Source organism: Strongylocentrotus purpuratus, unplaced genomic scaffold, assembly GCF_000002235.5.
Source record: "Strongylocentrotus purpuratus isolate Spur 01 unplaced genomic scaffold, Spur_5.0 spur5_contig_845, whole genome shotgun sequence".
In the NCBI taxonomy this organism is placed as follows: Eukaryota; Metazoa; Echinodermata; class Echinoidea; order Camarodonta; family Strongylocentrotidae; genus Strongylocentrotus; species Strongylocentrotus purpuratus.
The window spans coordinates 1,851,570-1,879,013 of record NW_022145552.1 but is presented as its reverse complement, the minus strand read 5'-3'; the positions used below and the strand labels follow the sequence as shown (position 1 = coordinate 1,879,013).

Below are 27,444 nucleotides of genomic sequence, written 5' to 3'. Positions count from 1 at the left end.
CTAGGATAGTATATTAACAGGTGAAATAGAAAGCGAGAAAAGAGAATCTTGATAAAGATATCAAGAAAGGGAGAAGTGTATGGGAGAAGAAGAGAGAGAGAGAGAGAGAGAGAGTGAGAGAGAGAGAGAGAGAGAGAGAGCCACGAGGGAGAGTAGGTGTAGTTAGTTCGGATGTTAGAGATTCTGGGAGTAGTAGTAGTATTTGCCAACGTCTCCCCAATTTCAGTTATTTAACAAGTAATTTTGTGCCCCATGTTTCAAAATTAACAAACCTTATTTCTTCATTTATATTTAATAATTTTGTAAAAATTAAATAAAGGAGTGTAATAGCCAGCCACGTAGCCACGGGGGGGGGGGGGGGCACGTCCCCCCAAAAAATGTAGGGGTATATACCAATGGATGAAGTAGTATATTTTCGCTTTGAAGTTTCCCTTTTTAGGTGCCCTGTTTTCCAGAAAGTGCCCATTTTGTATGGTGCTCCAACCTCATTTTGGAAGACGCTCCGCCGCTCCTGACTAAAGGGGTAGTTATCCTGAAAGGGGGGTGAGGTGGTGTAAATGTCCTAGGGAGTATTTGTCCTAAGGAGGTAATTTTGCTGGGGGTATTTCCTTGGGGTAATTGTCCTTTGGAGGGTGAGGGGGGGGGGGGGTAATTGTCCCGCTGGTAATTGCCCGGGGGTGATTGCCCAGAAGGTGATTTTTGTGGGTTTTTTTCATTTCATCACTTAATTGGGGGGGGGGGGGGGTACGTTCCCTCCCCGTACCTCCCGATAGCTACGCAGCTGCCCTTCCACTCATTTCAACAATATTAGTTCTGAACTGGTATTGCTGAACTCGTTTTTATTATTATCAAGAACATGTTACTTTGATTTCCATACAAAACCAGTGGGCAGAGTAGCGTGGCTCATGTTACTGCGGGGGCACCGGCATTTGGGTTGGGGTCGGTTGATGTAATGCAAATTTCAAGGGCAACTAATTCGGGGGAAGATGTGGAAGGTGGTCAAAGCATCCTTTTTTTCAAATAGTCTCTCCCTCCTTTCATCTCTTTTTCCCTTTTCTTTCTTTGTCTCTCCTTTTTCTGGCAATAAGTCTTAGAGGGCACACGTCCCCTGTGGTCCCTCGTAGCTACATCACTGTTCAGAACACGAATATCACATGCCTTGTTTCATTCAGAAATATATCACGCACATGTTGACAGCTCTAGCAAACACACTACTCTTTCACGTACATATATTGCCATCATCAGTGGTGGATTTAGGGCTTGAAGGTGGGGCATGGGGCACATCGTATGACGGGCATGGTGGCTCAGTGGTTAGAGCGCCCGCCTCATGAACCGGGGGTAGTGGGTTCGAACCCCGGCCGAGGCATACCAAAGACTTATAACAATGGAACCTACTGCCCCCCAAAAATCAAAAAAATCATTCCATGAATTGGGGTAAAAATAATGTTTCCACCTTTATGACCAACAGTGTATAAATATATATAAAATATATATATATATATATATATATATATATGATTTTATATATATTTAGTCTGCAGATGTATTCCGATGTTGTATCCCCCATTACAACCCTGCACCCGTGCTTGACCATTGCCATATTTACAAAAAATCATTAGCAAAATACACAAATGAAATATATATATGAACTGTGTTTACACTTTAATAGAAACGCTTACATACCCGCAATTATTTTATCCAAGGCTAAATATTCACGACAAAACACACAACAAATAAGAAAGATTCAAATAATAAAAATAGTTTAGTTAGTACTGTTTTTATTGTATTTTCCATTCAACAGAACGTGACGGATTATTCTTATTGTTGTTCTTCTATAAAGTCTAAATTTATAAATGTATATATATATATATATATCTAATGTATTTGTAATGAACGTTTCTACATTTAAGACAAATGCATAACCTTTTTAAAGACAGAGGTAAGTTACAACTCGAAACCCAAAACTATCATCAGGTGACAACATGGAGTAAAATGAACTTGCTCTGACAGTTTCTTATGCTGCTCATTAGAAGTTTTTCTAAGTCCGAATATATATATATAATTATAATTTATACTTATATATTTGTAATGAACGTTTTTACATTTAGGTCAAAGGTAAAAACCTTTTTGATAAAGACAGAGGTGAATATCTAATAACATGTAACCATCCGAAACCAAAGGCTATCAAGAGGTGGCAACATGGAGTGAAACAGAATTAAAAAAATCAGGTTGCTCATTAGAAGTAGAAGAAAATCAAGTTGTTTAGAAGCACTTCCCTTGGACGATGGATGGACCGGACTCATTGTATTCCTGCTTGCTGATCCAAATCTGTTGGAAGGTTGTTTAGAAGCACTTCCTGTGGACGATGGATGGACCAGACTCATCGTATTCCTGCTTGCTGATCCACATCTGTTGGAAGGTGGAGAGAGAGGCAAGAATGGAGCCTCCGATCCATACAGAGTATTTCCTCTCAGGAGGAGCGATGATCTTGATCTTCATGGTTGGTGGGGCAAGGGCGACAATCTCTTTCTGCATCCTGTCAGCGATTCCTGGGAACATGGTGGAGCCTCCGGAGAGAACGGTGTTGGCGTATAGATCCTTACGGATGTCAACATCGCACTTCATGATGCTGTTATAACAGGTCTCATGGATTCCAGCAGATTCCATTCCAATGAAAGAGGGCTGTAAGAGGGTCTCTGAGCAACGAAATCGCTCGTTGCCGATGGTGATGACCTGTCCGTCGGGAAGCTCGTAGCTCTTCTCGAGGGAGGAGGATGAGGCAGCAGTTTGCATCTCCTCCTCAAAATCAAGAGCTACGTAGCAGAGCTTCTCCTTTATGTCACGGACGATTTCACGCTCAGCTGTAAGAGATAATAATGGATGCAGTCACATATCAATTGCAGACAAATTGTAAAATGTGAAGATAACAATGAAATGTGTTGAAACCTCCGGGACTTAGAGGGGTATTTTGTTATTAATTATTATCGATCTAATCAGATATTCCTTTGTCAAAAGGATTTGAACAAGCAGTAAAAAAAAAATGAACATGCAGGTGTTGTGGTCTGCGGCTTAAAGATAACGAGATGTGAGGTTTTGAATTCCAACCCGAGACGACTGCCCTTTGGTAAGACATTCATCTGTTTACATTAGTATTCTAATATTATAATTATCCCTATTTTAATTATCATCATTAGTATTGCTATTATCATTATCATGTCTTACCAGTGGTGGTGAAAGAGTAGCCACGCTCGGTAAGGATCTTCATCAGGTAATCGGTAAGATCACGTCCAGCCAAGTCCAGACGGATGATGGCGTGGGGGAGGGCGTAACCCTCATAGATTGGTACAGTGTGTGAAACACCGTCGCCAGAGTCGAAAACGATACCAGTGGTACGACCAGAGGCGTAGAGGGAAAGCACGGCCTGGATGGCGACGTACATGGCGGGCGAGTTGAAGGTCTCAAACATGATCTAACAAAAGAAGTTGGGGTAATAAATCAATGCGATAAGTTACAATATATTTATAAGCAAATATTTTTTGAATTAAGAATAAACTCTAGGGATTATAAACTGGGCAAATTCAACTTTTTTATCTGAATGTTCGCGATTTTGTACTCGTAGTCCGTATCAGCTTTTATTTTCACTGCAGTAAAGAAACGAAAAGGTTTTCATAGCATTTTATGGACTTTAAAAAAGAAAAACGATATTTTAGATTGGTCAGGGAGAGCGATATGTCGGTCGTGTGGGGGTATCCGACTAGTTGTCGTCGCTTATGTAGGCTATTGGTCACGTGGGCTATCTGTAGCCGTTGTTCATTTCATTCCTGCCAAAATGGCACTTAAAGGTACTACTGTATGTCCCATTTGCAGGCCAAACAAATGAAAAGATTAAATTCCAACTGCATTTGAAGGAAAAAAACTAAGTTAGAAGTTCCTTCGAAACGAAAGGATTAAAAAGGGCTTTTAGTGGGAAAATAACTACATGTTACCATTAGTTATCGAATCGAGTTAAGTAATTGCGATCACCTAAGTAATAGTTTCATTTTCAGACCCTTTCACCGAATGGTCGTACGTTTTGTGCTGTACAAATATTCAATCAGTTTAATTTTGGCCGTCACAAATAGTGGGTTATTGATGTAGACAAATGCTCATGTACCTGTTAAAGCTAAATGTATGTATGTTATTACAATAAAGAAAAATAGATGTCAGTAAGTCTGACAGTGAAGTCTAGAAGATAAACGGGTTTCCTTGCATAATTCGAATAATACGACATTGCTAATGTTTAGATTTCATAGATAGGACATACATGACAAGTCATATTCATAGTTCCTGCAAAGTTCTACAGAATCTGATGTTGGGTGCAAAAGAGACATAGTATCTTTAAGGAATGTTTTGCAATTCCGCACTATATCCTTACCTGTGTCATCTTTTCCCTGTTGGCCTTAGGGTTGAGGGGGGCCTCTGTCAGAAGGACGGGGTGCTCCTCTGGAGCGACACGAAGCTCGTTGTAGAAGGTGTGATGCCATATCTTCTCCATATCGTCCCAGTTGGTGACGATACCGTGCTCAATAGGGTACTTCAGGGTGAGGATACCTCTCTTGCTCTGTGCTTCGTCTCCAACGTAGCTGTCCTTTTGTCCCATACCAACCATGACACCCTGGTGACGGGGCCTGCCAACGATGGATGGAAAGACAGCCCTTGGTGCATCGTCTCCGGCGAATCCGGCCTTCACCATTCCGGACCCGTTGTCGACGACAAGAGCGGCAACATCATCGTCACACATGATGATTGAATTTCGTTTTCCTGTCCTGAATATGAGAAAAACATACCCAGAGAAATATTAATTTTAGTTTCTTTGTTTGCAGACTAGTTAATTCGGGGTGGTGGATTTGGCATAGGTCTGTTTTCCTTTCAAACGGTCTAAAAAACTTTCATACAACCAACAAAATTCACGACAAAGTGGGATTATAATTATGTCTGATAATTCTATCCCCGTGAAACATGTTGTCCTATTTGAACTCCCCGACTATTAATATATCAACATTTGGAATTGATTCATGTTTACTGGCACAGACCAGCGTTAGGCTATTTGACATTCTCATTTTAACATTCTTAAAATCAAAGCTATCCCTAATGCCCGAGTCACATGAATTGAGTTGATGGCGCATAAGAAATTTGTCAATACTTCTTGGCTCAGCCCCTCAAAATACATGGCTCATGACGCCGCCTATTGGTGGATTGGGCGCTACAAGAAAGTACGGGGACAAGAAAATTGTTATCGCTTTAACCCTTACTGTACTGGGCTATTTTGAGCACCTCGTGACTGGGGGAGGGGGGCTGGGAGGCCCCCCCCCATGATCTCGGCCGTCGAAAGTCCGATGAACACGAAAATATGCATGTTTGTAGATATTTACGTAAGGAACAAGATGGTATAATTAGTTTTATCCTAATATGCACATTTTTGTCGTTATAGCCTTATTAATTATGCAAAATGCTAATTTTAAGCATTTTACAGAAAACTCTACATATTTGTCTGTAGACTTGTGAAGAATTTTTTAAAATGTATTGAATAAATGTTTCCTTCATCTCAAATTCATGAGGTTAAATTATTTGTATGATATTTGAAAATGTATAGGTTAATTTGCATAAATTATGAATACGCATTCATGAATATCAAATCTGGAAATATACAGGGAACTAGAATCATTACAAAAATTGTCAGACTCCATTTTTTGAATGTTAATTGAAACTCATTATTCATTTGAGAACTTCTTTTCTAACACAAAATAGTTATTTTTATGTAATTAACAATGATATTTGATGCGATTTTCAAATATCATTTATTTCCTTTTGTATTTTTTTATTTTTTTTAATTTCTTATTATATCTATTGTTTTATTTCTAATGTATTCTTTTGTTCTGGAATACATCAAGTTACTTTGAGAAACATATAAAAGCAATTTGATATCAATTCATATCTCCCACACTTAGGAAGAAATACATATAAACCTGTATTCACATTTCTGCTTGTACACTGTCGCTCATATGGTTGGAATATTTTTGTTTTACCCCAATTTATGGAATTATTTTAAAAATAATTTAAAAATAATAGATCTAGATAATAGTCTACATTCTCAGATTTTATTGAATAATAATTTGCCAATGTGTGTTTTGCGTGACTGCTAAAGCATGTATATGCTACTATGCTTATCAACTAGGGGACCTACGCCTTTAAGTCATAAATGACAGTAATGAGGATTAATGCCCCACAAAAGGGCACTTATATAGTACATCGACACGGTTTCGATCCTGGGGCCTCACAGTTACGAGGCCATTGCTTTGTCACTGAGCCATGACTGTACGCAGCGGGGGCTAGGGTAAGGGGCAGTTTCCATAAATAAAAAACAAAATTCCTTTAGCAATCAAGGATAGGCCTTTCTCGTCATCGAAGCCACTATATATTATAGGGACTCATTTCTAAAGATTTTACGGTTGGGAATTTATTATAGATCTAGACTATATTATACACCTCTAAAAGGCTCTAATAATATCAGCTTTATTTTGTTACTTCTTTTATTGCAGGAATTCTTACCTGAGAACATCACAGCAATTTCTTAAGCTGATATTATTAGAGTCTTTTAGAGGTATAGATCTATAGTAAATTTCTCAACCATAAAATCTTTAGAAATTAGTCCCTATAATTATATAGTGGCTTCGATGACGATAAGGCCTATCATTGATTGCTAGAATAATTGAAATTTAGATCTAGCACTAAGTAGTAACTTTACACGGCAATTTAATGAGCTGATATTATATTAGAGCCTTTTTAGAGGTGTATAGATCTATAATAAATTCTCAACTGTAAAATCTTTAGAAATGAGTCCCTATAATAATTATATAGTGGCTTCGATGACGAGAAAGGCCAAGGCTATCCTTGATTGATAGAATAATTGTAACTTAGTGCTAAATAACAGTTTCACAGCAATTTGATAAGCTGATATGTGTAGATCTGTAATAAATTTGTTAAAGGTAGAGATGTTAGAACTGAAATGAAACATTTGCAAGCCCTTGCCTATGCACGCAAACCATGCATGCTGATATAGGCAAGGCGCTGTGTGTACGTGTGTGAAGCCCAGAGCGGTCAAAGTCTGCGGAGCGGTCGCCTTCCGGTCGCCGCCGGGTTGCCGCTGGGATACTAGTCGATCACTGGGCAGTGAGTTCAAAATCGGTCGACAGCCTTTGACCTAGCGGCTTCGATTTTTGACCTAAATCGCTCGACGGCGAACGCTCGATAAGGTCGGTGCCCGGGCGGCGAACGCTCGGGCACTGAGCGTATTTTGGTGCCTTGCCGATCACCGGCCGGCCGTCGGACAATTTCTTTCAAATCAGCCGGTGGCCCGTGGGAGACCGCTCGGGAATCGGTGGGTCATCAGTCAGTCAATGCCGGTACACCGCCCGGAGAAGCTCCCCGATTTCGCCCAGTTTTGACCTAAAATCGACCGGCGACCGACGGGAAATCGACAGGACACCGCCTAGGCATCGCTGGAGCTCTACAGCCTACTCGACCCTTCCAAAAAATCGTTGGGCCATGCCTAAATTCCGGCGGCGACCGAGCATTTTTTTTTATTTGTGGGAACTGCCCCCTACCCTAGCCCCCGCTGCGTACAGTCATGGTAAAGTGGCAAAGCAATGGCCTCGTAACTGTGAGGCCACAGGATCAAAACTGTGTGGATGTGCTATATTAGTGTCCTTTTGTGGGGCATTAATCCTCATTACTGTCATTGATGACTTAAGGGCGTAGGTCCCCTAGTTGATAAGCATAGTATTAGTAGGATACACATGCTTTAGTAGTCACGAAAAACACTAAATCATTGTCAAAAGAATTCCATAAATTGGGGTAAAAAATAAAATATTCCAACGTTATGAGCGACAGTGTACATGAAATATATTTTAGTTTGGTCTAAGGCATAAATTACTGGTAGCAGGCTTCAGCTGACAGTACGACTATAAGTTTAACAAAATTGTGGGAACTAACAAGGAACATTCTACTGAATCAGTATAGTGTACACGTTGAATAATTAATCAATATTAAACAAGGGTATATATATATATATATATATGCGTGAGTTGAACTCAAATCTCATATCGCATCAACATTGAATATAAGACAAGGAGGCAAGAATTATTCAATGACGGCAAAAACTTACCGAGTTAGAGAGAGAGAGAGAGAGAACTGGATGACGCCACCTGCTAGTTTGCTTGGTAGAGAGTCAAATGATGTTGGGACCAATGAATGCACTACCCTTCCCTGGACATAGATCCCCAAGCGAGAGTTATGTCCAGAGTTTTTGACCAAATAAGGAGAAAATTTAGACGCATTGTACGCCTCAGGGCAGATAAGGAATGCATTGAAAAGAATATGCAAATGAGATTCGGTGCTTATTCGTAAAGGATGTTATTTTACGCTTCAATTATTTATGAAAAAAAAGATGATCTGACGGTAAGGCATTTTTAGAAATGCTTCGCGGCTCATAAACACCCAAGAGGTCACCCCGTTCTTACTCCCTTTTTAAACCGATCTAGGCTAGGCCGATCCACTCGATCGCTTCAGAGGTACGCTTCGTTTATGATCACACTCACAAGCTAGACCGGTCTTGTTGCCATGGTATAGCGCGAACGAGCTAGACCGCTCATGTTGCTGAGGTAGCAAAGGTCAGCGGGTCAAATGTTTGCGCCAAATAACCGAATAGAGTGCCTGATCTTATGCAATAGTTTGTTTCACTTTTTATCAGTCTATCTGTTTTTCTTATATTATTCTTTGTTTTTCCACCTTTCATCTTCTCTTCCGTCTATCTTTCTTTATGTTATTCTTTGTTTTTCATTCTATCCCCTTCTTTTATATCATTCTTGTTTTTATTATATCTTATTTCTATCTTTCCTTACGCTATCCTTTGTTTCTTCCTTCTATCACCTTCTCTTGTGTTGTTCTTTGTTTTTATTATATTCTCTTCCTATCTTTCCTTACGCTATCCTTTGTTTCTTCCTTCTATCACCTTCTCTTGTGTTGTTCTTTGTTGTTATTATATTCTCTTCCTATCTTTCCTTTCACTATCCTTAGTTTCTTCCTTTTATCACCTACTCTTAAGTTATTTTTGGTAACTTGGCCTTGAATTGTTATGCTACCATATTTTGTATTATTATGATGTATTGTGTATTTTGCTTTGTTATTGTTGCTACTTTTTATATGATGCTTTTAATACCATGTCCAAGATGCGAAACAGATTTATTTCTGATCTTGTGTGCCTGTAAAAATATATATAAATAAATAAATAGATTTTTAAAAAAATTAAACAAATACAAGTCAGTCGTTACAACGGAGGACAGTGCGTAACTCATAATGTATATTTGTTTCCACCGTGAATCAAATAGCGGCTTAATTAAATTCGGTGGAAAGTGACCGTGTTTGTATAAAAACGAAGGTGTTTTTTTTTTTTTTTACACAATTTTTTGTTTGAAATATATCTTAATTAATAAGTACCCCAGGGCGATTGCCAAAAGCACAAACATCGTGTGCTAGCCCCCCCCCACACTCACACACAAGCACACATGCAGACATACGCACATACTGGTGGTCTGTTTTTCCTTGTTTAGTCTTTTATGTGTGTGCGTGTGTGTGTGTCTGTCTGTGTGTGTGTGTGGGTTTGTTTGATGTCAGCAGGGGCTTTACCTAAAGTTCTTAAATAATAGGGCAAATACAATTATAATAGAATTATAATACAATATTGATAACATTATTCTAATGAAAGTTTGTTTTCTTAACAGAAGAGAATTCGAGTGTAAAAGACGATCTGAGGGAAGAAGGCTACGAGCCCATTATATCCCATGTAAGGACCCATGTTCCTCGAAATACTTTCCCTACCGAATACATATTTCCCTTCTCTGTAATGTATATGCTACACCCGTGCTGCTGCTTTCCAAGAAAGTTATCATTTTGAGCGAGGTTTGCATGAAAATACATATCTGTGAAGCTACAAAACCAAATGAAATGAAAATTCCTGAAAGCGGAATTGTTATTATATTATAACATGACACTGTGCATACCAATATATACGTGTATAATAAATATATATGTATGTATATATAGCTTGAAGGCAATTTTGATTACAAAAGAGATTATTTTACCACAAAACAATGTATTTTAACATTACAACAAACATATACCTAACTTGAAGGGAACTTTGATTTTGAACTTTGTTTAGGGGTAGGGGACACAGTGCCCCCTTCCACTTTTACAAGTACACCTAAAGTACCCTTATTTAGGTAGGAAAAGTGCCCCTTTTTCATAGGAAAAATGCCCTCTTATACTTTGACAAGTGTCCCTCTTCCTTGTGTAAAGCTCCCCTTCCCCTCCTGTTCTTTCCTTTCCTTTTCGCTCCTTTTCACCTCTGATAAGTGCCTATGTTATTTTGACACATTCCCTTTTCCTTTCTAATAATCACTTCTGATAAGTCATCATTAATAATAATAGAGAATATTTATAAAGCTTATAATGAATTGAAAGTGTCTCTATGCGCTTTAAAACCATGACAAATTTAAATATATAAAGAACATTAATAAAAAAATAAATTACAAAGTAGATAAGCAAAAAATATTTATGGGAAAGTTAACCAATGCACCTATAATTACACCGAAGTAGAACTATTTGACGTTACATGAGGTTTCCTTTTTTAGGTGCCCTATTTTTTCAGAAAGTGCCCACTTTTTATGGTGCCCCCACCTCATTTTGGAAGACGCTCCGCCGCTCCTGACTAAAGGGGTAGTTATCCTGAACGGCGGGGTGTAAATTTCCTAGGGAGTAATTGTCCTGAGGAGGTAATTTTTCTGGGGGTATTTTCTGGGGGTAATTGTCCTTTGGAGGGGGGGGGGGGGGTTGTCTCGCTGGTAATTGCCGGGGGTGATTGCCCAGAAGGTAATTGTTATGGTTTTATTCATTTGATCACTCGGGGGGGGGGGGGGGGGTACGTTCCCTCCCCGTACCTCCATATAGCTACGCCGCTACCTCTCCAGTCGTTTTAACATTATGGGCTTTTCGTTTGTGTGGACAAGGACCGCGTTCCCGTCCTCTAATAATAATAATAATAATTACCCGTTCTTGTATAGCGCATAACACATAGTATTAAAACATGTCCCTAAGCGCTCTCTGGGTAACAGACAAAATGGATGAATTAAATGTTAAATGACCTGGTAATCACTGGTGGAATAACAAACAATTTTGTCTTATTAGAACGAAGATTTCTAGAAGGTTTGTACAATTTTAATAGCTCTATCAAATAAGGAGGTGCAAAATAATAAAAACATTCATAAGCTAACAACAATATTTTGAATAAAATGCGAGAGTGAATGGGTAGCCAGTGTAAATTGGCGTCAGACACCCGTCCTATTTACTAGTTTATATAACCCTTTTCGTTTTTAGTCGACGCCCGTTCTCTACACGACGACGTAATGGCCCCCGCATGCTTATTCAATTTTCCTTCTTTCACTTCTCATGTTATTCTTCGTTTATCATTCTATTATACTCTTTATTTTCCTTATGTCATTCTTTGTTTTTCCTTCTTTCATCTTCTCTTCTATCTTTCCATTGTCGTTCCCTCCCCGTACCTCCATATACCTACGCCGCTATCTCTCCAGTCGTTTTAACATTATGGGCTTTTCGTTTGTGTGGACGAGGACCGCGTTCCCGTCCTCTACTGCGAATTGGCGTCAGACACCCGTCCTATTTACTAGTTTATATAACCCTTTTCGTTTTTAGTCGACGCCCGTTCTCTACACGACGACGTAATGGCCCCCGCATGCTTATTCAATTTTCCTTCTTTCACTTCTCATGTTATTCTTCGTTTATCATTCTATTATACTCTTTATTTTCCTTATGTCATTCTTTGTTTTTCCTTCTTTCATCTTCTCTTTTATCTTTCCATTGTCTATTCTTTATAATTTTCTCTTTCTGTATTTCCTAATGTTATTGTTGTTGTTATCATTCTATCATATTTTCTTTCTATCTTTCCTCATATTATTCTTTGTTTCTTCCTTCTTTCATCTTCTCTCATGTTATTCTTTGTTTTTATCATTCTATCACTTTCTCTTTCTATCATTCCTGATGTTATTCTGTATTTTGTCCTTCTTTCACCTTTTCTTATGTTATTTAAAAAAAAAAAATCATTCTATCACTTTCTCTTTGTCTTTCCTTATGTTATTCTGGTCATGGTACGGTGAGGGTACCGGCATTTGGGTTGGGGTCGGTTGATGTAATTCAAATTCCAAGGGCAACTAATCCGGGGGAAGATGTGGAAGGTGGTCAAAGCATCCTTTTTCAAATAGTCTCTCCCTCCTTTCATCTCTTTTTTCCCTTTTCTTTTTTTGTCTCTCCTTTTTCAGGCAATAAGTCTTAGAGGGCACGTGTCCCCTGTGATCCCTTGTAGCTAAGCCACTGTTCAGAACACGAATATCACACACGCCTTGTTCCATTCAGAAAAGAAATCACGCACATGTTGACAGCTCTAGCAAACACACTACCCTTTCACGTACATATATTGACATCATCAGTGGTGGATGTAGGGTTTGAAGGGGGATGCATGGGGCATATCGTATGACTCCTCTTTAGAAAATTAATTGGCATTATTTAGGTTACCCAGAATTTGACCTACAAGGCTCCTGAATAGGCCATTTTCGTAATGTGACCAAATTTAATGCATAAGTGTTTGTGAAATGCCTCAATACAAATTATTTCATTCACCTGATAGGAATAATAGTATTCAATAGTCAGAATGCAACTGCATATATTAAGTGTTGCTAGGTAGGTCAAGCCATAATGTTTGTCCAACTTTGCAACAACTAATGTATGCAGTTCGGTCTATTGAAATTGTATTATTCTCATCAGGTGAATAAAATAATTTGTATTGAGGCACTTTGCAAAGACTTATGCATTAAATTTGGTTACATTACGAAAATAGCCTATTGCTTAAAATTATATTATGTTTGTTTATGCATGTATTGTTACACAGTGGAACCTGTCTATACAGACCACCAAAGGGAGGCAAGAAAAGTGGTCTGTATAAGCAGGTGTTCCTTGAAGACAGGTGCCTATAGTACATGTTTGAATGAGAAACCATTATCAAGGGAAACAAACAATTTGCTCTTTGAAGACAGGTGGTCACTAAAGCAGGTTTGACTGTATATATGTGAACATTGTTTGCATCACAATGGTCCCCCATTACAATCCTGCACCCGTACTTTACCATTGCCATATTGAAAAAATTCCTTAGCCTATAAATAACTGTATATAACTATGTTTACAATTACAAACGCTTACATGCCCGCAAATAAAAACAAATAGTGTAGTTAGTATTGTTTGTATTGCATTCTCCAATCAACAGAGTGACAGATGCGTTTTATTTTTGTTCTTCTAAATCTGAATATAATATATATCTAATTTATACTTATATATTTGTAATAAACGTTTGTACATTTAGAACAAAGGTAAAACCTTTTTTGATAAAGACAGAGGTGAATATCTAATAACATGTTACCATCCGTAACCAAAGTTTATCAAGAGGTGGCAACATGGAGTAAAACAGAAGAAAACAAATCAAGTTGTTTAGAAGCACTTCCTGTGGACGATGGATGGACCGGACTCATCGTATTCCTGCTTGCTGATCCACATCTGTTGGAAGGTGGAGAGAGATGCAAGAATGGAGCCTCCGATCCATACAGAGTATTTCCTCTCTGGAGGAGCGATGATCTTGATCTTCATGGTTGGTGGGGCGAGGGCGGAGATCTCTTTCTGCATGCGGTCAGCAATTCCTGGGAACATGGTGGAGCCTCCGGAGAGAACGGTGTTGGCGTATAGATCCTTACGGATGTCAACATCGCACTTCATGATGCTGTTGTAGGTGGTTTCATGGATTCCAGCAGATTCCATTCCAATGAAAGAGGGCTGTAAGAGGGTCTCTGAGCAACGGAATCGCTCGTTGCCGATGGTGATGACCTGTCCGTCGGGAAGCTCGTAGCTCTTCTCGAGGGAGGAGGATGAGGCAGCAGTTGCCATCTCCTGCTCAAAGTCGAGAGCTACGTAGCAGAGCTTCTCCTTTATGTCACGGACGATTTCACGCTCAGCTGTAAGAGATAATAATGGATGCAGTTACATATCAATTGCAGACAAATTGTAAAATGTGAAGATAACAGTGAAATGTGTTAAAATCCACCGGGACTTAGAGGGGTATTGTTATTAATTATTATCGATCTAATCGGATATTCCTTTGTCAAAAGGATTTGAACAAGCAGTAACAAAAATGAACATGCAGGTGTGGTGGTCTGCGGCTTAAAGATAACGAGATGTGAGGTTTTGAATTCCAACCCGAGACGACTGCCCTTTGGTAAGACATTCATCTGTTTACATTAGTATTCTAATATTATAATTATCCCTATTTTAATTATCATCATTAGTATTGCTATTATCATTATCATGTCTTACCAGTGGTGGTGAAAGAGTAGCCACGCTCGGTAAGGATCTTCATCAGGTAATCGGTAAGATCACGTCCAGCCAAGTCCAGACGGATGATGGCGTGGGGGAGGGCGTAACCCTCATAGATAGGTACAGTGTGTGAAACACCGTCGCCAGAGTCGAAAACGATACCTGTGGTACGACCAGAGGCGTAGAGGGAAAGCACGGCCTGGATGGCGACGTACATGGCGGGCGAGTTGAAGGTCTCAAACATGATCTAACAAAAGAAGTTAGGGTAATAAATCAATGCGATAGGTTGCAATATATTGTATAAGCAAATTTTTGTTTGAATTAAGAATAAACTCTAGGGATTATAAACTGGGCAAATTCAACTTTTTTTTTCTCTCTGAATGTTCGCGGTTTTGTACTCGTAGTCCTTATCAGCTTTTATTTTCACTGCAGTAAAGAAACGAAAAGGTTTTCATAGCATTTTATGGACTTTAAAAAAGAAAAACGATATTTTAGATCGGTCAGGGAGAGCGATATGTCGGTCGTGTGGGGTATCCGACTAGTTGTCGTCGCCTATGTAGGCTATTGGTCACGTGGGCTATCTGTAGCCGTTGTTCATTCCATTCCTGCCAAAGTGGCACTTAAAGGTACAATGTCCGATTTGCAGGCCAAACAAATGAAATGATTAAATTCCAACTGCATTTGAAGGAACAAACTAATTTAGAAGTTCGTTCAAAACGAAAGGGATTGAAAACGGCTTTTAGTGGGAAAAAAAACTACCCTTAGTTATCGAATAGACATAAGTGATTGCGATCACCTAAGTAATAGTTTCATTTTCAGACCCTTTCACCGAATGGTCGTACGTTTTGTTCTGTACAAAGATTCAATCAGTTTAATTTTGGCCGTTACAAATAGTGAGTTATTAATTAAGACAAATGCTCATGTACCTGTTAAAGCTAAATGTATGTATGTTATTACAAAAGAAGAAAAATAGATGTCAGTAAGACTCTCAATAGTGTCTGACAGTGTAGTCTAGAAGATAAACGGGTTTCCTTGCATAATTTGAATTTTACGACACTGCTAATGTTTAGATTTCACAGATAAGACATACATGACAAGTCATATTCATAGTTCCTGCAAAGTTCTACAGAATCTGATGTTGGGTGCAAAAGAGACATAGTATCTTTAAGGAATGTTTTGCAATTCTGCACTATATCCTTACCTGTGTCATCTTTTCCCTGTTGGCCTTAGGGTTGAGGGGGGCCTCTGTCAGAAGGACGGGGTGCTCCTCTGGGGCAACACGGAGCTCGTTGTAGAAGGTGTGATGCCAGATCTTCTCCATATCGTCCCAGTTGGTGACGATACCGTGCTCAATAGGGTACTTCAGGGTGAGGATACCTCTCTTGCTCTGTGCTTCGTCTCCAACGTAGCTGTCCTTTTGTCCCATACCAACCATGACACCCTGGTGACGGGGCCTGCCAACGATGGATGGGAAGACAGCCCTTGGTGCATCGTCTCCCGCGAATCCGGCCTTCACCATTCCGGACCCGTTGTCGACGACAAGAGCGGCAACATCATCGTCACACATGATGATTGAATTTCGTTTTCCTGTCCTAAATATGAGAAACAAACCCAGAGAAAAGGTTTTAAAAACTTTCATACAAGCAACAAGAATTACGACAAATTGTGATGAGAATTATGTCCAATAATTCTATCCCCGTGAAATCTGCTGTCCTATTTGAACTCCTGACTAGTAATCTATTGACCTTGATTAAAATCCACTGAGCTGTAACCTTGGAATTGATTCATGCTTACTTGCACAAACCAGCGTTAGGCTATTTGACATTCTCATTTTAACATTCTTAAAATCAAAGCTATCCCTAATGCCCGAGTCACATGAATTCTCGCTACCCTAAATAGGTACGAAAATCTCGAAATTCGCGAGACGAGGTAATTTTCACTCTCTCGGGTCGTCACTACAACTTCCGGTATAGAGTCCCATCCCGCTGGCGCTAGCGCCTGTGTTCGCTGTGCAGAGTTTTCACGCACGCTAAAATCGATGCCAATCAGTGTAATTTGTACAGATTATAATATGCAATGGAAAGCTTCGGGCAGAATTAGTGACTTTAGCACAAAAGGCCGTTAAACTCTACCGTGAAAGAGAGGGTTGTGATCACGAACGCCTGCACAGGAAGCTGTAATGTCGAAAAGCTATCCCATAATGCAATGCGCGTTTTCAGGATTTTCCCCGGATCTCGGCAGAATCGCTATTTGGGGTAGCGAGAATTGAGTTGATGGCGCATAAGAAATTTGTCAATACTTCTTGGCTCAGCCCCTCAAAATACATGGCTCATGACGCCGCCTATTGGTGGATTGAGCGCTACAAAGGGGACAAGAAAATTGCTATCGCTTTGACATTAAAACGAAACTTTGGACTAACGCACGAAAACCAAACTTTGCACATATCGCACGACAACCAAATGCCCTAAGATGTTGATACCTACTTTGATAGAAAAATAAGGTTTTACAAAATGGAAAAATACTAGAAGAGAAAAGGTAAGAAAGAGTGAAGACGGATTGAGGACGGTAAACCCCAAACAAGAGACTCTGGAGATCTACCCCAGAATCCTCTCACCGGCACCAGAGTTGCCTAGGCCAATGATGGCCAAGAAGATTGCGCAATGTACTGCGCCGGTCTGGCAGGAAGGTGCCAATTGCGGTGAGGGGTTTTCATGGACCAGTAGATCTGAGATTATATTATCCAAAAAAAAAAAAAAAAAAAAAAAGAGAGATGAGTATGAATTTACAAATAGTACCAAAATATAGAAGAAAAAAAAAGAGAAATAAAGTGAAAGGCGTAAATATTCTAAAAAAGAATGAAACGCCGATAATACCAAACAACAACAACAACAACAACAACGAAGTGTATCAAAGGCATGAAAGTGCGTGCCTACGCAAAAGTGAACTTCTATTACGATAATACAGTAGCAATTTAAGGGCCACTTTAGTATGGAGACCCCTTTTGAAAACAGAATCATGGTACAATAATTGACCGCCATTGAATAAATGCACACATTCGGATATCCAAAAGGCAGCTGAGCTTTTCATGTTCACACCTATAACTCTTCATCTTTTGATCACGTCTTTACAAAATAAAGGCTTTGCATATTCGTGAAAACAAACTGCCCGAAATGAATCGCAACAAAAACGCATCACTGTCAGGGCGTGGTGAAATCACGGGGCAATTCCTAATGCCGTACGGACAGCATTGGGGGAGGGGTGGGGGCTCACACTCAATTCATTAACACACAATCAAGAGCCGAATTCTGCTGAATAAGAAACCAATTAAATGTGTATATGCTACACCAGGGAGGGATAAAGTACCATCGAAACGACCCCTTCAGAGCTCATACATGCACCCGCCAGTCATTCAGTTTCGTTTACAATCATATTTCACATTTCACAGTTTTGTTCACTTGAAGTATAATGATAATAATAAAGTATTTTGAATATGCATGAAATATATTCAGTTTGGTCTAAGGTATATATTGCTGGTAGCAGGCTTCAGCTGACAGTACGACTGTATGTCGAACAAAGTTGTGGGAACTAACACGAAACAGTTTACTAAATCAGTATTATGTACACGTTGAATAATTAGTCAATAACCATGAGTACATAAATACTTGAGCTGAACTCAAATCTCATATCGCATCAATATTAAAGGCATCGTTTAACAACGCCAAATCTGAGATGCACGGCCCTACATGTTATCAGAGTCTGTGATATGGTGTAGTATTGAAGCCCTAAACAAATCGCGCGTTAAAATTTATTAAGAAGCGTGCCTCAAAAAAGTAAAAATCTTTGAGTGACCGGTTTTACCATACTCGTTTTCCCCAATAGACTGTAGTGTTGTGAAAACCGTTTGGCAAACGCAAAATGTGGTTTCGATTGTCAAAGTCATGGGGTTCCTGACTGACCTAAAAGGTTTATAATTATCATTGCAGCATGAGCGAAATCCAGGATTTTGTTTCAGAATCTGAGACAAAATTATCGGATCCCTTTAAATATAATACAAGGTAGCCTTAAGGGCTTGATGGTAATATTTTTATGAAATTGATAATTGGTGGTATCAATATCATAAACATATTACCACCAAGCCCTTAAGGCTAATACAAGGTAGCAACACTTATTCAATGATCGCAAAAAACTTACCGAGTTAGAGAGAGAAGAGAAAGAGAACTGGATGACACCACCTGCTTGATTGCTTGGTAGAGAGTGAAATGATACTGTGGGGGACCAAGTAATGTACTACCCCTTTCTTGGACAAAGACCCCCAAGCGAGAGTTATGTCCAGGGTTTTTGACCAAATAAGGAGACAATTTAGACACATCGTACGCCTCAGGGCAGATAAGGAATGCATTGAAAAGGATATGCAAATGAGATTCGGTGCTTTTTTGCTTAATAAAGTTTGTTTGCGCTTCATTTATTCTTTTTAAAAACAAATCTGACAACGAGGCCAATAGATAAGCTTCGCAGCTAATACCCAAAGAAAGTAAGGAGGAATAAAAAGCTAACTACAAGTATGTCGCGACAATGAATGACAATGCAATAATAAACTTAGGCGTCTACATACTGTTGGCCAGTACGGGACCAAAATAGGATTAAGCTTAAATGGGGCTCAGTTTGGAGGGGGTATAGAATCGTTTAGGCGGTGTGACCGAGCATCACCGAGGTATAATTAGGCATGACAAAAAGCATTAACTCAAAGGGGAGAAACAATTTTATCGCTCCATTGTTACCTTTTTCTTGGGAGTCTTCAATCGCAATCTTTCCTATAACGTCTGGCCTATTGAAACCTCATACCACCAGAGCGTGCATAACCTGAATTAAATACTCCTTTTAAAGTAGCTCAGTATATCCCATTCACCGTGGTCCAATCAGAGTTTCCATTATGGTTGAATGATTCTCGCTAGCTCTTTAAGTCCATTCCCTTGTGCCGGTTGCTTTTGTATTCATGTGAGATCCATGCATTACTTATTTCTTACATACTTAATCTTTCCGCCGCCATAAGAGGCCCAGATCAGGGCGAACCCCGCATTTGTGCGCCGCCGTACGATTTGTAAGATGCTTACTCCTCCTCCAATAGGCCAGTTTCGTAATGTAACCAAATTTAATGCATAATTCTTTAATAGTGAGGTGCCTCAATAAAAAATTTCATTCACCTGATAAGAATAATAGTATTTCAATAGACAAAATCCGAACGGCATACATTAGTTGTTGCCAGGTAGGACAAACAATATGGCTTGACCAGGAAGCTGTAATGAATGGAGATACCGTCTCGAAAGAATTTTCCGAGGGAAAATTATTCAAGATTAACCTGGCTTAACAAAACCCTCTCCAGCCATCATTTCCATCAACAGCTGTCCATATCAATGCACAGTCCCTCTCTGGCATTCCAAATAGTACGAAATGTTACGCAACGCCATCTGCTTCCCTAAGTTCTCTATTCACTCGTTTGCAAAAATATGCAAGCATCGGGCTTTGAAGCCATGCGTGGCACCGACAAATTAAGTCATGTTCATGGAAGATGTATTTAGCTATAACATATAAAATGCAGAATTCACAACATTATGACCAATGCAACTTTCTATTAGTCATCAAAATGCGTTTTTCGTTCTCGGATAGCTCTACTGAAGACATGGCCATTTTAACCAGCGAAATCGACCAAGGAAATCATGAGTTAGAGCGAATGAAAGATTTTCATAATCATGATTTTCTCATCTAATTATTGACATTTTCCGAAAATTTCCGAAATTTGTACATAGCTAGGAAGGTAGTCCAAAGGTTTATCTTCCTCAAGAACTAAATGAAATTGTGTTATATGTTTGCGCATTTATTGATTTAGGGCTAGAAGTTGTCAAGTTAGCACCACTATTCACCCAAAGTACGGGCCGGCAAAGCAAAAGCCGCCGTGCTCGCTGGGCCGGGCTGTGTGTGGAAAGGGAGGACTTAGTGCTACTAGGGAGCTGTTACGTTTTGGACGGGGATTAAGGGGATTACGGTAGGGGAAACAAAAGACGCGCGGTGCCACGGATGACTTCAAAGGGGCCTCTTGGACGGGATCTCCATTCATTACAGCTTCCTGGCTTGACCTACCTAGCAACATGTACCGTGCATTCTGACTATTGAAACGTTGTTATTCTTATGAGGCGAATGATATAATATGTATTGAGGCACTTCACAAAGACTTATGCATTAAATCTGGTTACATTACGAAAATGGTCCCTTGCGGCTGTCTTTATTAAGTCACATACGAGGGATCGGGGTTAGAGTTACATTTGGCTTTAAGGTTAGGTTAAGGGTAACGGTTAGATATATTGTTGGGTCAAGGATTGAAGTAAAGAACAAAGTGTGAGTATGAAATTGATGCAAGGCAATTTTAGCAGGAGCAAATGTCGGACAACCGACAAAATGACCCAAACTTTCTACTTTTAAAACCATGACCACAACCGGCCTGCGTCTGTTCTGATAGATTTCGTATAAAATCCTTGCATCTGACACAAGGGTCTGCAGAGGAGTGTTCGACATGTCCCACAATCTCTCCGTGTGTCTACTTATTTTAAATTATTTTATACAGTTGTTTGTGAGATGTAATTTAACAACATTTCAACTGTTCAAAACCTTGAGACCTCTTTATGTTATTCCTGTATTTTACCTTAATGTTTTGCTTTTCATAATTTGTTTGTCATAAGTAACTAAAACTAGGACCCGCAAATTAGGAAATTTATCCACAGGGAGTAACTTTGTCAAGTTTTTCCCCGAAAAACACACTTAGATATACCGTGAAAAATAACATGGCTGCAAAACCCTTTTACATTACGAGTATAGGGTCTAATAAAAACGGCCGGAAAGTGCGTAAAATGGCGTAACGTGGGTCCAGGCATTGAGGGGCTCAGGTTTAGTAGGAGGGGGGGGGGGGGGGAGGGTGAGGTGGGGGAGGGGATCAATCTTACCCGATGGATAAAATGCGAAGTTACAATGGGAGGGTGTGGGGAAGATAGCATATTCATTTTACGTTACATTTCCTCCTCTCCACTTTCACCTTTCTGTATATTTTCTTATCATTTGATGGTTGGGGGAGGGAGGGGGGAGGGGTGCACATATTCACATGCCCCCTTATCTACGTCCTGGATGTTTACATGTGTGTATGGGTTGGGGATCAGGGTCATTCCCTCTCACAGAAAGCACGGTGTTTTCAACTATTCTAAAAGCATCCCCTTTGTGTCAACTATGTGCTGTACATCAAAGAATGATAATTATGTTTTCAAGTATTAAAAAAGTTACATTTTGTGTGAATGTGTGTGTGTGTGTGTGTGTTTATGGGAATGTATATACGATGCGGGGTTCTGAGAAAGCTGCAGCCGTACTCAAATTTTGAAGTCAATATTTGGGTATTATACCCACCTAATAATCTTATAAATGTACATCCCCTCTTTATTTAGGAATACAGACATGTATTTGCCAGCGTTATAGCTGGCAAATGTTGTTTATACGGCACTAAGTGGGAACATTAATTGTTATCCGGCATGCGTAACGGAATTATTCAATTCCGTTGCGTCGATGCCCGATGGTGTTTAATTTGAATATGAAAAGAGGGCCCCGGATGTGAAATAAGGGTGCGGCGTATAAGGGCAGTCAATAGGGATTTTTAGATTTGCACGACGAGAACGTGGACTGCCACGTGTGACATCCATTTAAGGCAATGTGACGTCATTTTAAGGCACTGCCGGGCTGCCAGTGCCTTAAAAGGATCAGTCCACGTTATCGTCGTGCAAATCTAAAAGTCCCTATTCTAGCTTTCCAAGGACCGCATACTAGCACGTTTTTTTAATATGTAGTTTTATTTTTAAGGGTGAGCTAAATAATGATACTTTATAGGAGATTGTTGCATCAAAGTTTAGGTTGCGGTGGCCATAGGGTCTTTTCAGAGTTTAGTGCTGATTCAGTTTTATCTCCGTTTTTTAAACCCGGGCATAATTAGGGTTGGGTCATAACAGTTACATCAAATATGTTTTCACGTGATTAATGTTAAGAGGCATAAAAACATTATGCATGTATAACTCTCAGACACGTTTTTTAAGAAATTGTTTTCATACTTTGGACAATGATCGAGTTCAGTGTTGTGAATTTAAGTGTAATAAATGCCCTGTCTACGTGCAAGTAGCTCGACAGGCTATATCCCACAATATCGTATATGTTTTGTTATTTATGACCACACTTATTACATTTAGAAACATGATAAATAAGGCAATGAGAGGCCCGAATATGCCCCATATTCGTGTAGAAAGGTCATGACCGAACATATCACTTTTTATTCATGTACATGTACATTCGGCGGCGAGGTGTCCGCATACAGTATTTTGAATCTTTACTAGTGTGTTGATTAAAAACTATTTTTTTACCATTTTTAAAATGTCTTCTCCTCTTTTATCCTTACTCGTTCGCTAAATTAAGAAACAATGTGCCCATACGTGTGTGCATAGTACTTGGCGATTGCCAGAGTGATTGCCAGCATTTTGAGACGCGCTGGACAATAACCTAAAACTTACATCCTTCGTGGAAAACAACAACCGCTCTGGTGTTGCATAAATTGTCCCGGGGGGGGGGGGGGGGAGTAGTTTTCCGGGGGTGATTACCCAGGGGGTAATTGTCATAGAACCAAATAATGATATGCATTTAGGCAAATATATAACAATTGTAAAACGTTAGTGTGGTTCGCTTTAGGTTATATGTGCTTGTAATCGTAAAGTTATTGTACCTTAGCACAAAGTCAATGGAAACACAAATTCTATGTACAGCTGTATTACCATGGATCAATCAACATGAAATAAAATGAAATGAAAAATATTGAAATCAATGTATTAGATAAAGATTAAACTAGATTGAAATTATGCGGAGTCTTATAGAAATCAGAAAATCATACACCAAAAAAGCAACAATGCACTTGCAAGGTTATATCATGAATTATATGTAGTCCATTTAATTGAATCATGTACATTATAACAAAAATTAGATAATAGAATTTGAAGACTTTGTAGGTCCCCTTGAAATGTTTACGATACAAATCACAATCAAGGAGATAATAATTTACTTTCATATAACTAAGCAACACTCTGCAACAATATAATACATTAAAACTCAATATATTCATTCGTGTCGATCTACACCAACTACCCATTTGTAATGGATGCTATAAATCTAGTCATATCGTTCATCACTCTTCAATGACGATTTATGTTTACATTATAATAACATCATACCTTGACATCTTTGAAAGTTTACTGTTCATATACGGCTGAATTGAATGTATATTCCATTTAAGGTATTATTTCTAATTGATATTAAGGTAGCGTTAATGTATACATTTTGAGGATTTAAATAGACAATATGTAAACACATACTTCTCCTGCTTAAAACAGATTAGCTAAATGATAAGGCAAGAATGTGGAAATGCCAGTCATATTTACGGCGGCTATTTCGGTTGTCGGTCCTCTTGCTACAGTGCATGATATACATATTCATATAGGAGCGGGTCCAGGATTGCGTAAAAGGGGGAAGGGGTGACTTCCGTTTTAGATATACATTTTTGTTTTGCTTTCCGGGAGACTAAAATCGGGATCTCGCCAGCCTCCTCGTGGTTCTTTTTGTTAGGGAAGGTGAGTGAGGGGAGCGAGGAGCAATTTCCCGATTTTTTTTTGGTATTCCCCCAAAAAGAATAAATTGAAAATTTATTATGCGAATCGTCTACGATGAAAATAATTTCAAAGTCTAAGAATGATTACACTTACTAGTGGCTCAGAATGTGTGAGAGACAAACTTAGCTTCAGATTAAGATTTATGCTGGGGCCTTATTACAAAATCAACACTCAAATTAAAGCCGATAAATAGGCCCTATCTTTTACTTTTCTAACAGCCTAAAGGTCCCAAAATGGAAAGAAAAAAAAATCTTTCTCGAAAAGACCTTTTTTTCTCATGGGGGGGAAGGGGGGGGGGGCTATTCTGCTACCCTCTGGATCCGCCTTTGATTCACACGTCACCACAATACAAGTGGGAGTATCTCTGTGAATCATGACAAAATAAATGCAATTTGTTTCTGAAATCAGTGTCGTTGTTTGCTATTACCCCCTTAAGATTTATATACCGGCCTGAAGACGACCAAGACGGTCAATACATATGAAGATCATGTCTCTTCAGCACACATCCAACAGAATTTCGTTTACTACGGTTCATTGGTAAATCAGATTAAAACAAACTATCTTCTGCATTTGTTAAGCACACTGAAATCATGTTAATATATCGTATGATATCGAAATTTCATAGTACATCTGTAGTTTATCTACGTATGCAAGCACATTTAATACAGAGGTCCTTCATACTAAGCGCCTCGTTACGATTATTTCATTGACCTGCTACGATTAATTGTATTTCAATAGTCAGAATAACAATTGCATAAATCCCCCATTGTTTTGTACCGCAAGCCATATTGTATGCAATTCGCATTCTGACTATTAAAAAACAATTGTATAACATGTGAATATGATACATCGTTGCTACAGGAAACATGTATAAATTGGAATACACTTGAACACAAAATTGTCTTTTTTGTTGGTACTTGTGAGACATCTTGATATTTAGGAAAGCATGTAGCTGATCGCACGGCGAGGGAGGGAGGGGCGGTGAAATAGGTCCATGCTTCCCGGCAAACCTTAATCCAGTATATCTGAACCGGTTGACTACTGAATTGTATAGGTTCCATAGGCTTAACATAGGGAACACTTGGCTCCCGTAAGCAAAGGGTTAAGTACGAATTGAGTGTACAATCTAAATGTCCATCCCACCGGTATTTTATCTTTTTCTTTTTCTTTTTCTCTTCCTTTTGTTTTCCTTTTTTTCTTTTCAGGTATGTGCCCCCGTACCCAGCCACAGAATCCCGGATCCGCCACTGCACTGAAATCACACGTATGGACAGCAAAATGGGATTAAAATTGAGCCCGGTGAATCAAATATTATATATCGTATATGCACACACTCTCAATTTTTCTCCTAACATGCTCAAACATTGGTCTTTACGAAAAATTGAGGCCTGACCATTTCATGCATAATCAGTACAGAAGTCGATCGTTTTGTTTTTAGTTATTATTAAATTGAAAGTCTGATTCAAAATATGATTTGTATTTTCTTTATTGATGAACGTCAAGTTTAATAGCTAGAAATTAGCGATCAATGATGCTAGTAGGCGATGAACTCTTTGGCCGATGGTACGATCTTTTGTGAACAAAGCAGCTCCTGCACATTAATGCCATATTGGGATCTTCTACATGTATGTACCCCTATTACATGACTTTTTATTTCATATAGTCTGCCTATTCTCTGTTGACTCAATCTGCGCAATTACATAAAAACCAGGGGGCGTTTCACAAAACTTGTCATCAGTGACAAATGACAGTATTTGTTATAAGCTACTGAAATGATTGCTTCTGATTGGTTGTCAACAGATTTGTCACTGATTTTTGTCAATTGTCATTGAAAAAAGGCTTATGAAGCGGGCCCCTGGAGGAAATCAAGAAGAAGAAGGTAACTTATTCCTGGTTCAAGTGAGTTGGGGAATTTGATTATAATGATTTTGTTTAAAGTTACGTGTCAACATCATCATCCTGTAAAAATTACTGTGTTTTAGATCGTGTTCTTTCTTTTTCGGACAGAATTATATTAGCGGGGGACTTTAAATGTAACATGCTTACATCAAATCCATTTTCAAATAACTGATTGAATTGTGTACTTCTTTATGATTTACTCAGCTTGTTCAACAATCTACTCGCATTTACTCCAAACAGCACCTCGTTGATAAATCTAATATGTGTTTCCAACACGATATTATTGATCCATTGAACACTGGAGTTCAATCAGTTGGATTACGAGACCATTCTTTAGATTACTTGGTCACAAAATCACATCATCCAAAGTTAACGCCCAAAATCTCTTCTTTTAGAACGTTCAGGTCCTTGAACGAAAACGACTTTCAAAATGGCCTTGCATCAATTGATTGGGATTCAGTCTTCTGTTTAAAAGACAATGTCGACCAATCATGGGAACTATTTTCGTCGTTAATGCTTTAGCTTAGTAACAAACACGCTCCGTTCATTTTCTATAAGGAGAAAGATGAATGGTTCTCCCTGGATTAACGATGAATACTCGGCTTTAGCCCGAGAGAGGGACTTCGACAAAAAGAATTTCGACCCAATTAAAGCTAAGATACCGGAATCCAATTATCAACCTAATCTTCAGCAACCTGTTCAATATACACAAACCATGAAGTTGCGCTGGGAAAAATATACTTGCTTTAGAAACAAAAAGAACAATTTGAATACAAAATTGAAAAGGTTTTATTTTAGAACGAAGCTTACGGAAAGCAGCAACGATTTTCGGGAAACTTGGAAGGTGATGAATAATTTACTTCCAAGCAAAAAGTCTCAGGAAGAAAGGCATTTTGTTATTAAGCAAGAAGTAATTTCTGATAAAAACATTATAGCTAACAAATGCTATGAAATGTTAAGTAATGTCGGCGGCGATATAGCTTCTAGTTTTAACACAACGGATGATACGAATTTCATTGAAACTTTGTCACAAACAGCTTTTTCTTTCAAATTTGGTAACATTGAGTTTGAGTTTGTACTGAAAGAGTTAAGTACTAAAACTGGGTGCTCCTTTCATATCACAGCCTTTAACCTACCTATTAAACCGATTATGGCAGACCGGCCACTTTCCAAAAGACCTACAACTCGCTAAAATTATTCCAATCGCTAAAAGTAAACGATCAATTCAAATAACAAAATTCAGACCTATTTCACTTTTGTCATCCGTTTCTAAAATATTGGAAAAAGC

The 27,444-nt window shown here is 38.9% G+C and overlaps 2 protein-coding genes and 1 long non-coding RNA gene across 4 annotated transcripts; 1 reads left to right on the top strand and 2 right to left on the bottom strand.

Annotated features, from left to right (window-relative positions):
• The first annotated feature begins 2,203 nt into the window (after positions 1-2,203).
• LOC115926683 lies at positions 2,204-2,447 on the top strand. Its single transcript, XR_004065209.1, has 2 exons — positions 2,204-2,257; positions 2,339-2,447. It is a non-coding gene; the product is annotated as an uncharacterized LOC115926683 (long non-coding RNA).
• LOC115926676 (actin, cytoskeletal 3B) lies at positions 2,234-8,325 on the bottom strand. Of its 2 annotated transcripts, XM_030991731.1 has the most exons (5): positions 8,204-8,325; positions 4,415-4,805; positions 3,223-3,469; positions 2,358-2,861; positions 2,234-2,276 (listed from the first exon to the last, which is right to left on the bottom strand). In XM_030991731.1, the coding sequence occupies exons 2-5, from the start codon at positions 4,778-4,780 to the stop codon at positions 2,263-2,265; spliced, it is 1,131 nt and encodes a 376-aa protein (XP_030847591.1). In that variant the 5' UTR covers positions 4,781-4,805; positions 8,204-8,325; the 3' UTR covers positions 2,234-2,262. The 2 variants fall into 2 exon arrangements, with proteins under 2 accessions (XP_030847591.1, XP_030847597.1); XM_030991737.1 differs by lacking the exon at positions 2,234-2,276 and having other exon boundaries at positions 2,336-2,861.
• Positions 8,326-13,395: 5,070 nt separating this feature from the next.
• Positions 13,396-18,845, bottom strand: LOC100890099 (actin, cytoskeletal 3B). Its single transcript, XM_003725325.3, has 4 exons — positions 18,715-18,845; positions 15,725-16,115; positions 14,524-14,770; positions 13,396-14,165 (listed from the first exon to the last, which is right to left on the bottom strand). Exons 2-4 carry the CDS (start codon positions 16,088-16,090, stop codon positions 13,648-13,650), a joined length of 1,131 nt encoding a protein of 376 aa, XP_003725373.2. The 5' UTR covers positions 16,091-16,115; positions 18,715-18,845; the 3' UTR covers positions 13,396-13,647.
• Between the last annotated feature and the right edge of the window lie 8,599 nt (positions 18,846-27,444).

Coding starts and splice junctions, on each gene's coding strand:
- LOC100890099 (XM_003725325.3), bottom strand. CDS start 16,090: ATGTGTGACGATGATGTTGCCGCTCTTGTCGTCGACAACGGGTCCGGA. Junction 14,771..15,724: donor ACAGGGAAAAGATGACACAG/GTAAGGATATAG, acceptor TTCTTTTGTTAG/ATCATGTTTGAGACCTTCAA. Junction 14,166..14,523: donor CTACTCTTTCACCACCACTG/GTAAGACATGAT, acceptor TATCTCTTACAG/CTGAGCGTGAAATCGTCCGT.
- LOC115926676 (XM_030991731.1), bottom strand. CDS start 4,780: ATGTGTGACGATGATGTTGCCGCTCTTGTCGTCGACAACGGGTCCGGA. Junction 3,470..4,414: donor ACAGGGAAAAGATGACACAG/GTAAGGATATAG, acceptor TTCTTTTGTTAG/ATCATGTTTGAGACCTTCAA. Junction 2,862..3,222: donor CTACTCTTTCACCACCACTG/GTAAGACATGAT, acceptor TATCTCTTACAG/CTGAGCGTGAAATCGTCCGT.